General features: G+C 45.9%; 1 protein-coding gene across 1 annotated transcript in view; it reads left to right on the forward strand.

Moving 5' to 3' along the window:
- Positions 1–18,368, forward strand: part of LEKR1 (leucine, glutamate and lysine rich 1) — a 581,209-nt gene that overhangs the window by 283,002 nt on the left and 279,839 nt on the right. The window contains exon 4 of the mRNA XM_086944128.1: positions 6,766–6,941. Within this exon, the coding sequence (XP_086800254.1) occupies positions 6,766–6,941 (176 nt within the window). The remainder of the gene's footprint in view (positions 1–6,765; positions 6,942–18,368) is intronic.

Consider the following 18,368-nt stretch of genomic DNA (forward strand, 5'->3'; position numbering starts at 1 on the left):
AAGATCTTCCGTAGCATGCGTAGGATGTTGAAGCACGCCGAGGAGACGTTGTTGACTTGCCTGGTCATGGAGAGGGAGGAGTCCAGGATGAAGCCCAGGTTGCGTGCATGGTCTGTCGGTTTGGGTGCGGTGCCCAGGGCGGGAGGCCACCAAGAGTCGTCCCAGGCGGAGGGGGAAGAGCCCAGGATGAGGACCTCCGTCTTGTCAGAGTTCAGTTTCAGGCGGCTGGTCGTCATCCACTCGGCTACCTCTTTCATCCCTTTGTGCAGGTTGGCTCTGGCGGAGGCGGGGTCGTTGGTCAGGGAGAGGATCAGCTGGGTGTCGTCGGCGTAGGAGATTATGCTGAGGTTGTGTTTGCGTACGATGGCCGCGAGGGGGCTCATGTAGACGTTGAAGAGGGTGGGGCTCAGAGATGATCCTTGAGGGACGCCGCAGATGACTTCGGAGGCCTCTGACTTGTACGGTGGTAGGCGGACTCTCTGTGTTCTTCCGTCGAGGAAGGAGATGATCCATTCCAGCGCCTTGTCCTGGATTCCGATGTTGCTGAGGCGCTGTACTAGGGTGCGGTGGCAGACCGTGTCGAATGCCGCGGAGAGGTCTAGGAGGATGAGGGCCGCTGTTTCTCCATTGTCCATCAGGGCTCGGATGTCATCGGTGGCGGCGGTGAGGGCGGTCTCGGTGCTGTGATTGGCTCGGAAGCCGGACTGTGAGGGGTCGAGGGATCCGTTCGTCTCGAGGAAGGCGACCATCTGCTTGTTGACGGTCTTCTCGATGACTTTGGCAGGAAACGGGAGGAGCGAGATGGGGCGGTAGTTCTTGAGTTTGGTGGGGTCCGCTGTTGGTTTCTTGAGTAGGGCGCTGAGTTCGGCGTGTTTCCAGCTCTCAGGGAAGGTGGCGGTGTCGAATGATGTGTTGATGATGTCTCGCAGGTGGGGTGCGATGACAGCGTCGGCCTTGTTGAAGACGTGGTGAGGGCAGGGGTCGGTCGGTGATCCGGAGTGGATGGAGTTCATCGTGCGGATGGTGTCTTCGGTGCTGATCGGGGTCCAGGCGTGGAGGGTGGTGGTGGGGGGTGGCTGTTCTGTCAAGGTGTGCGTTGGTTGGTTGTTGAAGCTGTTGTGTATGTCCGCGATCTTGTTGTGGAAGTATGAAGCGAGGGAGTTGCAGAGGTCTTGCGATGGGGTGATGTCGTTGTTTCCTGCGCTGGGGCTGGAAAGCTCTTTCACGATGTTGAAGAGTTCCTTGCAGTTGTGTGCGTTGTTGTCCAACCGTTCCTTGAATGCTGTTTTCTTGGCGGCGCGGATCAGCTGGTGGTGCTTCCGGGTGGCAAGTTTGAAGGAGGTCCTGTTGTCCGGTGTAGGTTCCCTTCTCCAGACTTTCTCGAGGGCTCTGCAGTTCTTCTTGGAGCTCTTGAGTTCGTCGGTGAACCACGGGGCTTTCTTGCTTCCGGGTCTGCTGGGCGGGGTCCTCAGCGGGGCGAGCTCGTCCGCGCAGATGCTGATCCACTTCGTGAGGTTGTCGGCGGCCTGGCTGGGGTTCGCTGAGCTGGCAGGAGGGTGCTGGCTCAGGGAGGTGGCGAGCTGGTCTGCTGTGATCTTGTTCCAGCTTCTGCGGGCGGCCTGTTGCTGGTGGTGGTGGGTCGTCGTTCTCTTGAAGGTGAAGTGGACGCAGCTGTGGTCCGTCCATTGAAGCTCTGTGGCGTGGCTGAAGTCGATGTCTGTGCTGGAAGAGAAGACTGCGTCGAGTGTGTGTCCGGCGAGGTGGGTGGGGGTGGACACCAGTTGCTTGAGTCCCAGGTTAGCGAGGTTGTCCAGCAGGGTGGTGGTGTTGCGGTCGTTGTTGTTCTCCAGGTGGAAGTTGAGGTCTCCCAGGAGGATGTAGTCAGCGGAGGGGAGGGCATGCGGGCTGACGAAGTCGGTGATGTCCTCGCTGAATTGTGTGCGTGGTCCAGGGGGTCGGTAGATCAGGGTGCCTCTGAGGGTGGTGTTCGGGTTGGTGTGGATCTGGAAATGCAGGTGTTCGGCGGTGGTCAGGGTGTTGTCGGTGCTGGTCGTGAGACCCTAAGTTATATTCATAAACAAGAGGAATCCATTAGGAAGTGGGTAGAAGGTGTCCCTACTGTGGTTGGGAACACACTAGGTGTTTTTGGGTACCCCTCACACACCAACAGGCCCCTTGGTGTCATGCTTCATCATTGGGGTCCTCGCACCCCTCTACGGGATGCGGCGTGCTGCGACCGACGGTTGTGTGGGAGCACTTATTTTGACTATGCGTGATGTTGGTGAGGGAAATTATAAGTGAGTGCTGTGGTGGGGTTTAAGATAGTGAGTGGAGTTTAAAAAGTGCCTGGCTCGTGGGGTAGCAAAAAACTTTAATTGGCCCCCGGGCTGGTACTGGGAAAAAGGTGAAGGAGGAGGTATTGGCGTAACCTATGTGCGCCACCTCCTATGTGTGTGTCAACATGTTTCGATGTAAAAACATCTTCTTCAGGACTGGGGTACACAAATCCCCACCTTACTCACGTTTTTCTATTTTATAGCTTTTTATATTTCTAAAAAAGTGGAATTTATAAGTGCAGGTATATTAATGTACCTACTGAACAACCGCTATTTAGCTGACTGTTCTGTTGAGGAGAATCCCACAACCAACTGAGCTGGCGTAAGGGGCAGCGAAGAGGACCCCAATGATGAAGCATGACACCAAGGGGCCTGTTGGTGTGTGAGGGGTACCCAAAAACACCTAGTGTGTTCCCAACAACAGTAGGGACACCTTCTACCCACTTCCTAATTTTCCTTTTCAACAATTTTAGTATGGTAAAATAAAACTGAAAAATATAATGCACAGGAGTGGTAGTTCCAACAAGGCATACAAAACTGGTCAGCACGCTGTTGGCTTTGCCATTGCTTGTTTAAGGATGAAGAACCACATGATGTTGATATATGAAACAGTGTGGTGATATGCAATCCATACCTGATGCGAGCTGGCATGGGATGGAGAACGCAGGGCCACTTTTTTTTTTTTGTGATACTTGCACTCCTCTGCACTTCGCATGTTTTGACTTTTTTGTCCTTTTGGGCCTGTTCCCCAATATATTTTGGCATGTTTGACCAGCTGTAATTAGTCAGAGCAACACTACAAGGTTTGATAATTATCACACAAATTGGAATTCCGATCTTGCACAGGGATTACAATTTTAGACCCAAATTGTAACCAGGGCCTTGATATGGATACAAAACTCAAAATCCCATGCTTTTGGTCATGGCGCGTGGCAATGATGGCAAAGTCAGATTTAGTGCATGGGCATACATTTCTATTAGTAGACCTGCATGAAATTATATCTGCTCAGAATACCTACAACGTTGGTGTCAACTATTGCTATTTTCCTGCATTCTGATGTCAGTAAGAGTGTGAAGTGGGGACAAGAATCAGAAAGGTACAGGAGGTGTTCATATATTTGTAGATATGCAATTACTTTGAAAACATTCACAGATAATATTAATATAGAACACACAGATCTTTTAGAAGTAATGGGGAGCAATCGAAAAAAATCCCTATCAAAGGTTTTTTATTATTTTTGTCTGACCTACTTAAGATGATGTTAATTTGAATGTTAATGTTAACAGTTACTTATAAAGTGCACGGTCACCAGAGGTTTCATGGCACTAATCATGTTGCCCGCAAATGGTCTGAGAAACTTGGGGCTGTAATATCTTCTACTGATATTGAGAATGCATAACTTTCAAGTGATTTAATGTAAAGCTTTAACTGTTTAACCCTTTGGATGCATCGGATGGCTCCCAGCCATCCGTTGCTAAGGGTGGCGTGTGCGTCGGATGGCCGGGAGCCGTCCGAATTGCGCACGCGCGAAATTTTCCCCCACTGTGGGAACATTTTGCACGCATCCAAGGAACGGTATACCAGTTGTATTATACACACAATAATCTGTATCAGTGGATAATTAGAACAGATTTAGATAGTTCATGATGTGGGTACCCAAATGCAGGTGATCTTCATAAGTTTGTGTTTTTTCAGAATCTGCATGAGTTCTTCACAAATATAACTTGGAAATATTCTACCATATTTAACCATATTCTGCTTTTAACCATATAATATGTTGGGTACTGTTAGACCTGGCATGGTTTTCCATGGCTTTTTGCCTCTACCTCCTGTATTTTTGACACTGTGCTGGAATCCGTTTATGCTGGTTGAGATGCTTTGGGCACTTTGCCACTGCTAATCAGTGCCAAAGTGCAAGTGCTCCCTGGTTAAATTATTATTGTGAGTGGCTGGCCATGATTGGCATATTTGTTTTACCAGTAGGTCCCTAGTAAAGTGCACTGTGAGTGCCAGGGCTGGTGATTCAAATACTACTGGTGGGCCTGCAGCACTGATTGTGCCACCCACATGAGTAGCCCTAAAATGGTGTCTCAGGCCTGCCACTGCAGTGCCTGTGCGCAGTCTGTGAACTGCCATGTTGTCCAGGTCAGTGTACACACTTGCCAGACCTGACCCTTCCCTTTTCTTACACATTAGACAACCTTATGGTAGGTCAAAGGTACCCTCCTGGGCAGGATGCAGTGTATGTAAAAGGTAGGACATGTACTAGTGTGGGTAATATGTCCTGATAGTGAAATACTGCCAAATTCGTTTTCACTATTGAAAGTCTATCTTCCCCTTAGGATAACATGGGAAATGCTGTGTAGCATGCTTACCTGCATATCTTCCCATAGCGGCAAGATAGATAGTTGGAATCTGGTATCCCTGAACTCAGAATTTAATAACACATCTTTTAATGAAGATGGTTTTTAAGTTCTAAGTTTGGAAATATCACTTTTGGAAAGTTGCTATTTTCTTATTCAACCTTTCTGTGTGCCTCTGCCTGTTTGTGGATTAACTGTCTGGTTTGTGAGTGACAGAGGCTGGGGTGGCTCCAGGAGGCTGGGTGAGTAAACAATAGGCTGAATAGACCTATCTCCATGTAGAGTTGTGGGAGGAATAGCACCCGGGTCTGAATAGGGCTGTGCCTGCCTTCCAAAAAGCTGGCTCCACCTCCTGTGCACCGCTGATGGCCCTGGCCCACACTCACAAAGGAAGATGTGCACTGGGAGAGTGCACCCAGAACTGGTTTGGACTGGGTCCAGGACCCCTCACACATGAAGAAGAAAGACTTTTGGTGTATAAATATCTGAGCTGAAACCCCTAGAAGCTAGATTAGGAAACACTACGTGATCAAGAGGGAATCCCTGCCAAACAAGAACAGCCAGGAAGACTGAGGAAAAGTGCTGCCATTGCTGAGTGTCTGGAAGCTGACCTGCAGTTGCCGTGATTGCTGAGGAAGAGGAATAAGGGACTTTTTGCTGTGTCCCCCTTGCTTGAAGAGCAGCTGTGCTGTGTACTTTGCCCCCACTGAAGTATACCTGTCTCCAAGGGCCTGAGAAGAGCTGGCCTCCTGTTGAAACTCAGGGATATAAAAGTTTGCCAAGGACCTCTACAACTCTCCCTACATCGTGCTCCGCTGTCCCTGCTGTCTCTGGGGCTGTCTGTGTGTCCAAGGACGTCGTTTTGTTCCACTGTGCAGGCGGACTTGCTGGCACGCTCGTCTGCTCTCCCCAAGTACCAAGAGCGCAACGTGCATCACCGCTGCCGGCCTGTGATCAGGACAGATGCCGTTTTGACTCTGCCTAATCAAGTTAAAGTGATTTATTTTTTTATAAATAACTTGTGTGGCGTCCATTTGCAGTGTTTCACTACATTACTGTGGGTGTTAGTACAAATACTTTACACATTGCCTTGGGGATAAGCCTGTCTGCTCGTGCCAAGCTACCAAGTGGGTGAGCAGGGGTTATCAACAGTGTGTATCCCCCTAACCCTGAGTAGAAGTAAGGGTCACTATTTGGACAAATGTACTTACCTCTGCCAACTAGAGACCCCCAGATCTAACAGGTAGCAATTGAAATATTCCTCAGACATTTGCTCCCGTTGTCTTTATAGCCATTACCGTAGCAAGATTATGTATTGCATAGGATTGGATTTGCCCCACAACTGCAAATATGGAAAAAAGGTGAAATCTGTGTTTTGCACTGGTTAGAATTCTGGATCGGTACTACTTTTAATAAAGGCTGTGTCTGCAGTCGGAGATTCTTTCCACAGTGAGGCTCTCTCAATCTAATATCCAGATAATTGGTATACTCTCAATTTGTTCTATTGATTGTTTCCTAATTATTCGTTTTTTTCCGGGCCACTTTATTTTTAAAGTTTTTTCAGCATATACTGTAATGTATTTAAATCAAATCTTTAGTTATACATGCATTGTGAGCTATGAGAGATGTGTACAATAGCAATTCTTTTGTGTGTGTCTAGGACCCTTTTCTCTATAAAAATACCCCCATAGTTCCAGCACCGTCCATGTCGGAACTTTTTTGCCATTCACATTGCGGTGCCTGTTCTCTAGGCACCGCCATTGGAAAGGCGAAGGACCATCCGCCGTACACAAGTTCAACTCGTAATACAGCAGCCGGTCCTTGCGAGGGTTCGGGGCAGCTGTGCCGGCAGAGAGCTGGTGCAACTGAGACAAACTCGTAATCATTCTCTAAGCAACAAAGTAATACTGCAATAATTGATGTTAAAGCCATGCAGGTGCTGTAATGGGTCAATCTAGAAGAATCATCTTTCTAGTAGAGTTGTAAAATGGAACTTTGAAAAGATCTGTTGGGCTAACTGACTTGAAGATTAAATAATATCTTGAGCATCTTTATTCCTTTCCAGAGAGAGAATAACCCGGCAGCATGTAGCCCTGAACAAGATAGTGCCACTACTTCGCTTTGCCAAATCAGAGATGATAGCAGTCAGAAAAGAGGTGCTTTACATTTTCGAAAATTGGGCAACAATGAAGAGGAAACTTCTTGTTGAAGTTGAAGATGCAGCCAAAGCTGCTTTGACAGGTGGGTCATCAAGGTGTTTCTAGAGTGATGCAATCCTATTTTTGTTTTTTACCTTACTTTTAATTTTGATCTAAGCTCATACCCCTCTGATTTTTTGCGATCCTCTTCTTCAGCCATTTTACAGACCTGTACATTTCTTTTTGTCCAAAGCAGCAGATACTGTCACATGCTCCTCCATTGAAACCTTTTCTACATCCTGTAGACACTTTTATCTTCAGGTCTTATTAACAAAGCACATTTTGCATACATAGCCTGTTTTAGGATATGAGGATTACTTTACTGACCTCATAATCCCTAATGTTCTCGCTAGCTTTGTTTCATGAATCTTGCTTCTTTACCATGCACCCTCTTCTGTCTTCTGGCCTAGTTTCTGCTTCTATTGTGCCCCACTGCTCATTTCATCTAATATGAACACCAAAAAAAAAAGAAGTAAGCTCTCCTTTTTAAATGCAGACTGGATTCCTTGCTGCGGGAATGAACTACATTTAAAGGAATCTGGACTACATTTTAAAAAGTTAACTGTATTGAAATACGATCACAGGCGCTGTGGCCGCTGACCCCAGCAGGCCACAATCCGTGTGATGGCATTCAGTCATACTGAGTCACAATTTGGGACCTGCCTCATCTATATTTATGAGGTAGTTCGAATTCCGACCCACTATAATTCGGAGTTTTAAGAATCCACCTATTAGTGCATAGGTTGGATGGGAAGAATCTTTACTGGCCACAAAAATACTGGTCATAGTTTGCTACCAGTATTTTGCAACCAGATATTCATACATCTTACCCTAGGTGCAAAAGTCTGCATAAAAGACTTTTTATGAGAAGAGAAATAATCTAGCTCATTGCATTGAATACAAACCTTTTATGAAGAAACTGATAGTGAAACACAGTAGTCCTAAATGCTCATACGTTTTTACTGCACCTCTTTGGCTTGTCACTCAGGTTGAGAACTTTATACCGAAGATTGGCTGTGGCTCGAACTGATGACAGATTGACAATGTGTACATGAGAAAAATATATTTTTGGTTGAGAAAGAAAATATTAAAAGGATTTTCCTTCCAGGAAAAAAGGTAAAGAAACATGTCAATCAATCAATCAGGGTTCTTTTAGAGTGCGACTAATCACCTGCAAGGGTCTCAAGGTGCTGGGGGGAGGGGTCGTGGGATTCTGCAGTTGAGTCAAAGAGTCGGGTCTTGTTGTCCTTCCTGAATCGAGGCAGTGATGGTGATTGCCCGAGATGCAGAGGTAGTGCTTTCCAGGTCTTCGCAGTGAGGTAGGAGAAGGATCTTCCTCCAACCGAGGTCTTGCATATCCGTGGGATAGTGGCCCAGCCCAGATGGACGGAGAGGAGATGTCTGTCAGTGTGTAGAAGGAGTGGCTGTGGTTGAAGTATTTGGATCCGGTGTTATGGAGGGCATTGTAGGCATGCGTGAGGAGCTTGAAAGGGATTCTTTTGTTGATCTGAAGCCAGTGGAGGTCACTCAGGTGACTGCCGTTGTGGCTTTGGCAGGGGCTGTCCAGGATAAGTCTGGCAGAGGCGTTCTGAATGTGTTGCAATTTCTTTTCGAGTTTTTGGTTCTTGCCCATGAATTTCTCTTGGGTTTGCATCTCTGCTTTAAAGATTGTTATGTACAGGGTCTTTTTATTTCCAGATGAGTTAGAAATCCAAATTTATGTAATAGATCCGTAAGACTCCGAACTTGCTCTTCAGCCTTTTATTCCAGGTCTATTAGTGAAATCAGACTTTATCCTGAAAAAATCACTAGCCCCAATTTATGACGTCTTTAGTTTGTACTACTCTCCCTAGTACGAACTCAGATTTATTATGATATCACACTGCTGACAGGTGTCACCAGACTTCACCTGGCACCATTGAAGGCTGTTGTTCATGCAGCTGTGGTTAGTCTCAGAAACTCAAAGTTTTGACCACATCACTTCAGTTCCAGTCACCATTGACCAGCTTCCCCTTAGAGCCAGGAGTATATTTAAGTTGAGCTGTATTGTATATAAAATCTTTCATTCTGTAATACTGCAATAAGTGGCCAAAATTGACCATCTCAGGTGCATTCTGTTTCCCTCAGAGGACAGACTAGAGCCCTGATTTAGAACTTGGCGGATGGGTTACTCCATCAAAACGGTGAAGGATATCCGCCAAAATCTAAATCCCATTATATCTTACGGGATTTAGATTTCGGCGGATGGAATATCCGCCACGGATGTGACTGAGTAACCCATCTGCCAAGTTCTAAATCAGGCCCTAGGTCTTTCTTATAATACAAAACCAGCTATTCACTGGGAGCCCCCCAATCTATGGCACTCCTCCAATCCATCCATCCACCCACCCATCCTGCAATCAGACCAAATCCCTTCTTTGCAGTTTTCAAAAAGGAGGACTCCCACTGATCATGATTTAATCTGTTCCTGTCACGGAAACTAGGCCCAGCCACACAACTGGGGTAGTGTTTTTATCAGGACAAGTGGGGGAACACTGGGTGGTCAGAATTTTGTAAATTCCAGCAAATTCCGTAACTTTACGTCACAGATATGTAAGAAAAAACGTGTACATTTAAGCAAAGTTTGAGGTTTGGAGGGCATTGTGGGTAAGAAAATATTGCGGGATCCATGCAAGGTACGCCAACCTCTGGGTGTGTATTTTTCAGAAATGTGTTTGGGTAGGTTTTCCTGGGTAGCTGCCGAACCCAGACCCAAATGCTTCAGCTACCTGCAGTGCCACATCAGGTCATTTTTTGATAGGAATGTTGATGTATCAGTATTGGGTTTTAGTTCCTTTTCTGCCATTGGCGCTATGCCGACCCACACAATTGAGCTAACATTTTCATGGGGAGATGTGGGAGCGCTGGATAGTAGGAAATTTGTGGGTCCCCGCAGATTCCAGTATATTTATTCACAAAAAATATGAAGCAAATGTGTTTTTAGCCAATGTTTAAAGTTTGCAAGGGCCTCTGGGTAGGAAATGCTTGTGGGATCTTTGTGAAGAATACTGCCCTGGAGTTCCATGGTGTCTAGTTTACAAAAATATCTCGGGTTGGTAGGTTTTCCCTGGAGACAATGTACACCCAGGCAGTGAAAGTCAGAAAAGACAAGTGTTACAGCACATACTACTCAAGTGTACACACAGCTACTGGTTGGATTTGGCACAAGGGTGAGTGAAAACTTCAAAATGTAAATTTTACTAACAAATGATTTCACAAAAAATAAAACACAAATCATTGTCTATAAGATAATTATAATTTCAGAATATTGAATCTGAGACTCACAGCTCATGAGCTGTAAAATAATGACAAGGCACCAACAACATTATAGGTAATTCACATGCTTTTCAGGTAGTACACACAAAAAAAATCAGGCTGTTAGCTGTGAGCCCAACACATTAAAACACTTACACCACAAATGGCACCATTCAAGGTCCTTTCACTCTCATGTGCCCATTAAGCATGGGCGAATTTTGCGAATCTGGCGTTCACGAATTTTGCGAATTTGCGAACTCGCAATCCGCAAAATCCGCGAATTCTCGCGAATTTGCAGATTTCTTTTTTTTTTGTTCGCAAGGATTTCTGCCAGTTCGCGAGGGTTTTGTACCAGTTCGCAATTGCGAACTTACATGTCGGCTCCCAACGGTCGCGATTATGTTGTTTCTACGTCTGGTTCATCATCACAGGTTCCCAGCACCCTCTGTTTCACCCCTGCCACCCTCTGTTTCACCCATGCCACCCTCTGGTACATCAATGCCACCCTCTGGTTCAACATCACTGCAGATTATGGGGGGAAAAAGCAAGCACACCTGCCTGCTTCAACTGACATGAATTAATTTGGGGTTTATTTATTAATGTGTCACTGTTTTAAAATTCCAGTCTGGCACCTGCTTCCTTATCTGTAATTTGCTTTCTGTTGCAGTGCAATTGTTTTTTCCAGGACCTTTGTGGCCTACTTGTAGCGATTCTATGATCCGGCTGTGAAGGTCAGAGCAGGGTCATACAATTGTTGCAACTAGCAACTGAACTCTGGAGGGGCCCCAGTCAGGAAGCACTACAGGGAATGGTTACTAATGATGAATTTGAACTTTTGCACCTGCTGAGTGCTTTCAGTTTAGCAAAACTCGTTTTTCTGCAGAACAGCATTACAGCAACTGTAATGCCCCAAACAAGCTTACTTGTGAAAGTTGATTTCTAATCCAAAAGTGATCCAAAGAAAGTCAAAAGGCCTCAAATCCAAAAAAGTGCAGGCAAATGTCAACCTGAGGAGTTATTCTCATAAAAATCATCATTTTCAGAAGGTCTATGCTGCTTGCTCGTGGATTTCTTGTGCAGAATTGCAATTTTTGTAATTTCGCGAGTCCGAGATTGTTGCTGCCCGCCGCACCTACATGTTCGCAATTGCGAACTTACACTGCACGCCGCAAAATTGTATCACCAAGAAAAAAATATCCGCTGCGTGCGAATTTGCGGATTTTCGGTAAATTCGCGAGCGTTCGCGGATTGCGAATTTACCGAAAATCCGCAAAATCCGCGAGCGGAACGGATTTTCCGCCCATGCTTAGTGCCCAATAACTGACACACCAATCATGTCACCAATCACCCAGAAATCAACCAACTTCCAAACACAAGTCTTCACACACACTCCGCCAGTCAACCGCCTCTACGCACAATTGGATACTGCAAGTCAACCCCCACTACACACCCAGACATCACCAGTCTACTACCACTACAAACACACACACAGCGAGTCAATCATCAAGATACACACACACCACCTCTACTCACACTGCCAATCAACCACCCTACACACACACACACACACCACCGCCAATCAGCCCCTACTATGCACACACTGTGAATTAACCACCACTTCATACAGTTCCCACCAGACACAAGCACACGCACACACCAACAACCAACCACCACTCAGTTGTCACAATGTAGGTCCATGTCACTTTCATTTCTAAAACACTCCCAGAATGAACAGATTCCACATACAAAGCAGATACAGGAGGAAAACAAATTCGCATTCAGCTTGAGATGGTACATTCATTTAACTTTTTTTTCAAATTAATATAACCCACCTGCTGGTAGAAGATCAAAATCCAACTATGTCTGCATGCACAACAGGTGTTACTAAACACATCAAATAATTGGCAACCTGGTGCAAAACAGAAAATATAAAGCACTAGAGACCATAGTGTCAGTTGCCTTTTACTCTCATGGTACTCCTAATACTTGAGTTGCTTATTGTGAGAAATTGGGTTACTGGTTGAGGGAGCGAAACGCTACTAAAGCAGCAACCACAATCCTTGTCAGGGTGAAGTCACAAGAAAACCCGAAATTAACTTGTGCTTAACCCTCTGGTAGCTTGGCAGACACGCTTTCAGGCTTAACTTAGAGGTAATGTGTCAAGTATTTATACAACACTTCTAACAGTAATAAACTGAAACCCAACACATGAAATATTCCACACCAAATTAGAAAAATAGTGTCAAATGTATTATCAATAATTTAAGACCAAAACAACACAAATCCAATCAGTAGAACCCTAGTTATGCAAATTTAAAGATTTAAGTGAAAGTAGCACCATAAAGTGCCAACTGTGGTTATTTTGTCACGCCGGACCAGGACAAGTTCAGGCCGACCATGATGACGCAGTTAGGCCAGCTGAACAGAATACCTAAAATCTTGGTTGCGGAGCTATACAAGTCCAGAGTTGAGGATGCCTCACGCAGCAGTGGTTCCTAGGAGCTGCAAGACTGCGATGCGAGGCCCTGTGTCGTCGAAGATGCTGTTGATTAGGAGCTTGCGATTTAAAGTACTGCATCAAAGGTGAGTTGTGCACCGGTTGGTTCTGAACAGGCTGCGGGATGTCCAATGCAGAGTCCTGCATACTCATCGAGGATGCAGTCAATGAGCGGCTTGCAATGCGAAGGCCTGCATCGAGGATACGTCTTGCAGCGTCAGTTCCTGACGGCTGCGAGCATTGATTCGAAGTACTGCGCTTGTGATGCGTCATTCAGGTGTTCCAATGCAAAGTTTGGTTAGGCGATGTGTCACGCAGCAGCGCTGATACAGAGTTTTCTGGAGGTAATGTCACGATGCGTAGGTTCCGCTGGCACCAAAATCGGACTGGCAGAGCACCTTCAGGCCCACTTTCAAGGGTCCTGGACTGAGGTGGCACCACTTGGGAGGGCAGGAGTCCAGATGCTGAGATGGATAAACACAATCTGTCCCTGAGGCTTCTGAAGAGGAGCTAGCCTGGCTGATGAGGGGTGTTACCCCAAAACTGATCCCAGGATGCTTGTTTCCGGTCCAGGGAAGACCTTGCTTGGCAGTTTGGGCTGGACTGCTCCCATGAAGAATAGGGTCAAGGATGATTTGCATATGCCTAGGTCTGAACTGGGGTGGCAAAGTTAACTAAAGAACGATAATGGATTGAACCCAGATCTGTGACTAGGGATGAGTGTCTGAAAAATGTCAGTGCTCCGCCCATCAAATGCTCGTGTTTGCTTCTGAAGAGGAGCCTGGTCAGCTAGTCCTTGACTCACTGGTGGCCCTGGGTTGAAGATGCAAGTACAGTCTTTCTCCCTCAGGCAGGAGGGCAGCAGGACAGCAGGTCAGCAGAATCAGCACAGTATTCAATAATGTGAGTCTTCCAAAGGTCCAGATGTGTACTGAAGAGTTGGGGTCAAAGGTTAACTAGTTATACCTGGTGCCCAGTTCGAAGTAGGAGAAGTTTCTGGAGGCTTCCGCCCCCTGACGTGGGTCCTAGGATCATTTCCCCTGATCTAGGGAGGACCTGACCTGGCAGTTCGGGCTGGTCTGTTCCCATGGGGAGCAGGGCCAAGCCTGAATTTCATATATGGCTGCGTCCCAGCTAGAAATGCGTGGTCAGTAAAAAATGAATGGATTTAGGCCCAGATCTCTTTACGGGGCTGAGTGTTTGACATGGTTCAGAATTCTGTTGATCATTTTTTCTTTTTGCATTTGTCCGAATTGGGAGTGGTATACCCAGACGTCCCATGCTCGCCATGCCACTGGAGTCAAGCTATCTTGGATGATGAGGAGTGATACCTGAAAAATTGGTCCTAGGATGATTTTTCAAGTCCAGGGAGGACTTGTAGTTCGAACTGGACTGTTCCCATGGGGAGCAGGGTCAAGACTGATATGCATATGGCTGGGTCCAAACTGGAATGACGTGATGAGCAAAAAATAATGGGTTTAGACTCAGATCTCTGTACTGGGGTGAGTATTTGACATTTTTCAGCTTTCGGTCCACCATTTGTTTTTTTCCAACTTTCTAAAAGTGGGAATTTTCTGAATTGTAACTTAAAATCTGACTTTACCATTAAAACGGGCTTTTAATTACAATTCTTTGACACCAGACTCAACCTGTCCACCTGCTCCCAACTGAAAGTTATCACTTATTAAGTGTAAGCCATGACATTGCCAACGCTCTGCATCCCAGCCAGTCATTTTGTGAGAAACAAGCCGAATTTTCCAAAATTAAAGTAGAGGGATTTTATGAAGAACTTGATTCTTCTCTGTGTCATAAACTTTGAGATTACCCCCTTAAACCTTAAAAATAACGAGCTCTGAACCCTTCAACTTCTGACTTTTGAGTGCTAGAATTGATCGGACACAGTAAATCAGGAGCCCCCTCAGACCCCTGCCCACCTAAATTTCTACATGACATAGCTGAATCTGTAGCTACAGCTCTCACCTCTCTTTTAAACACCAGTATTATTGCTGGTAACTTTCCTATGAGATGGAAAAAGGCTTCCAATCTTCCACTGCTAAAAAAAGCCCTCCCTCAACCGTAATGATGAAAAATCTTGTACCATCTCAAGCCTACCTATGCCAGCGAAGATCCTTGAGAAGCTTCTAAATATCACTCTCTTAGAGTATTTAGATAAAAACGAGGACCTGGACAGAGGGCAGTTCGGCTTCAAAACAAGTTACAGTACTGAGTTGGCTCTGGTTATGGTCTCTGAAGAGATAGCACACCTATTGGATTATGGAGGGAGGGTAGCAGTGATCCTTCTGGACCTATCCACATCCTTCGACACCGTGAGCCATGCAGTCCTGTTGGAGCATGTAGCACAAATTTGGGTTGCTGGATCAGCTCTTAATTTCCTTGCCTCATTTATACCTAGTAGAGAACAGTCTGTGACCCTCGGAGAGTTTATTTCAAAATCTTTCTCCTTGCCTCGTGGTGTCCCTCAGGGGTCATCATTGAGCCCAACACTTTTCAATACATATGTGGCTCCCTTAGCCAAGTTGATCCATTCCCTTGCCTTCACTACAGTGTCCTATGCCGACGATTCTCAAATTGTAGTGTTGATCTCTAGTAATGTTGATGAGGTCGCTGATCGCTTTGATAGATGCATGTGTGCAATTGTCAGCTGGATGAGTGGTAACTGCAGGAAAAACACAGGGTGGTGAAGGGCCCGAGGGGAAAATTTATTTATAGACCTGCTGGTATCTTGTCCCCCAACTACAAAGTTAAACAACGGAAGATGCCAGAGGTCTCTGTTTAATTTAAACTCCTATATAGAACCTGTAAAGTGTTCTGCATAGGTAGTAGGACCAAAAGGTTACTACAGAAAAGAAGGAACACAGGAGAGACTCAGGAGAAAAGTTCAGAATCTGAACCCAGAAAAATTACCCATCAGCCCACTCAATAGTGGAACTTCGTCATCTGGGATTTCACGTTGGAAAATGGTGTCCAGTAAGCCCTTCCCCAAGAAAAACTCGAGGCTAGCTGTCCTTGGACCCAATGGTTGAACCATCAACCGAAACAGATGACAGAGTCTAGGCTGGTAGGGCTTAGTTGCAGTGCTCAGAAAAGTGTGAAAAAATGAAACAGAAAGGAAAATGATCCAAGTGATTAAAAATACCTATCTTGATGTCATAAAGAAACTTTATTGGGTCTGTCCATCAAGATGGTATAATTAAAAGCAGAGTGATAATAGCGTGCAAGAAATTGCTATTTACCATAGATGTTTAGTGGTCAACATGTTTCAGCCTTTATAGGCTTTCGTCAGGACCTATGATTCACTACTGCAACACTTACTTATTGTGCTGTGAATGACAATCTACAGACATTCTCTGGATTGATGTGCCATCATCTCCCAAATTTTTGGGAAGAAAAACCTCACCTCACCTGGCGACGGCTCAGGATAAAGGAGGCCACGCACTCTCCGTCGTTGCCTCGTGCTTAGCTAAGCCGAGGGGGAGGTCGGAGAATCTTGATGGACAGACCCAATAAAGTTTCTTGATGACATCAAGATAGGTATTTTTAATCACTTGGATCATTTTCCTTTCTGTTTCATTTTTTCACACTTTTCTGAGCACTGCAACTAAGCCCTACCAGCCTAGACTCTGTCATCTGTTTCGGTTGATGGTTCAACCATTGGGTCCAAGGACAGCTAGCCTCGAGTTTTTCTTGGGGAAGGGCTTACTGGACACCATTTTCCAACGTGAAATCCCAGATGACGAAGTTCCACTATTGAGTGGGCTGATGGGTAATTTTTCTGGGTTCAGATTCTGAACTTTTCTCCTGAGTCTCTCCTGTGTTCCTTCTTTTCTGTAGTAACCTTTTGGTCCTACTACCTATGCAGAACACTTTACAGGTTCTATATAGGAGTTTAAATTAAACAGAGACCTCTGGCATCTTCCGTGAGTGGTAACTGCCCCAAGTTAAACTAGATAAAAACAGAGGTTCTCCTCTTTGGGATGGATACCTCCTTTTAGAATCAATCTTGGTGGCCACATACTCAGGGTGTTCCTCCTATGCCAGTACCCTAAGTCAGGAATTTAGGGGTGATTTTTTTATTCTAACATTTCACTGACAGGATCAACATATTGACCTCATCTTTCTTTTTTCTGCTGAGATCTTTGAGGAAAGTTCTGCCTTTTGTTCCTTTTGACTTACAGAAATCAGTCATCATTGCATTGGTGTTATCGCGGTAGGATTGCTGCATTACCCTTTACTTGAGCATACATCAACATTCTCTAAATAAACTTCAGATACTGGAGAATGCAGCTGCCCATATCCTTAAGAAAATACTGAAGTTTAAATCAGTCTCAGGTGCCTCATTAGAGCTTCACTGGCTTCCAGTAATAAAGGAAATGGTCTTTAAGGTACTCTGCTTGGTGCACAAAGCAATTCACGATTCTGGATCCGAGTACTTGAAAAATAAAATCATATGGTACACACCAAATAGATTGTTGAGCTCTGCAGCTTTCAAAACTGTTATTGTTCCAAAGTCAAGGAAATCGCTTGGGGTGGCAGGAGCTTTGTTCATTCCACCTGTCGACTATGGATTTGTGAGGAGGAACCGGGTGGTAAGCACAAAGGAAAGTGGATCCCTTACCGTCCTGATGAAAGTGAAGACATCAATTCCCCCATCCCTTCAAAGGCTTTCTTCCCCGCCTCGGCTTGCACAATAACCAAGCCTCTTTTCCCCGCCTCACAGTACGCCGGACTCGAACCGGAAGCGATTCTCCCAGGAGGTGGGCCTCATCGAACGGACCAATCGGGAACGTCGCAGCAAGGTCAAGGGACGCAGAAAAAGCCGGAAGAAAACACAGTTGGTGCGCTCGCTGAACCTGGCCTGCAACGCCGGGAGGAGACGCCGACCTCACTAAGGACAACGTCGACATCACCGAGGAGCCTGCAGAAGGAGCCAAGTATGCGGACGCCACCCGAGAGGACAAGGAGGTGACTACAGTGGAGGAGCCAGAGGATCCTGACGTTTGGACTGAAGACTGGTGGAGCCCGGGAGACACGCACGAGCCGCCACAACTCAGGAGAGTTGTGGCAGACAGCGGTACGTAGCGGTTAAGACGGGCTCAAAAGGGAAGGAGTGAGGGGGGGGAGGCTGGGAGGCAGAGAGAGGGATACCGGGCACTGTTTTGTTTATTCCCTGGCACCTTTCCTAAAACCGTACCTTTATACCTTCCCCTCAGCATAAACATGACCCCGGCGTAAGCTCCCTAGCTTTGTCAGCAACTCTAAAAGATAAATCACCCCTTTCATAAGACAACCCCTCCTTCACACTTTATAGTATCCCCATTTACACACGGTATGGTGACGGACTAGAAAAGCCTAATTAAAACAGGGATAAACAGTGACTGCTGTTCTCTCTTCTTTCGAGTGGCTCGGTACCCTGTGGAAGACCAGGACTCCTAGGACCACCTGACACTATAGCAGGAGAAGACACTTCAAAGAGAACTCTGGAACCATCTTTTACCTGTTTTTGCCCAAAGACAATCACCTTTTTAACCACCCCATTCACGAACAATTGTCAAACAACCTAAATAAACCCACACTATTCAACCCATACGGCCTCCTCGCTTCTGTTTCCGACCTTCCCTCCGACAGGATTCAACAATCCTGGCATCTCTAATGTCAATA

The sequence above is a fragment of the Lissotriton vulgaris genome, chromosome 11, assembly GCF_964263255.1.
Source record: "Lissotriton vulgaris chromosome 11, aLisVul1.2, whole genome shotgun sequence".
Classification (NCBI taxonomy): Eukaryota; Metazoa; Chordata; class Amphibia; order Caudata; family Salamandridae; genus Lissotriton; species Lissotriton vulgaris.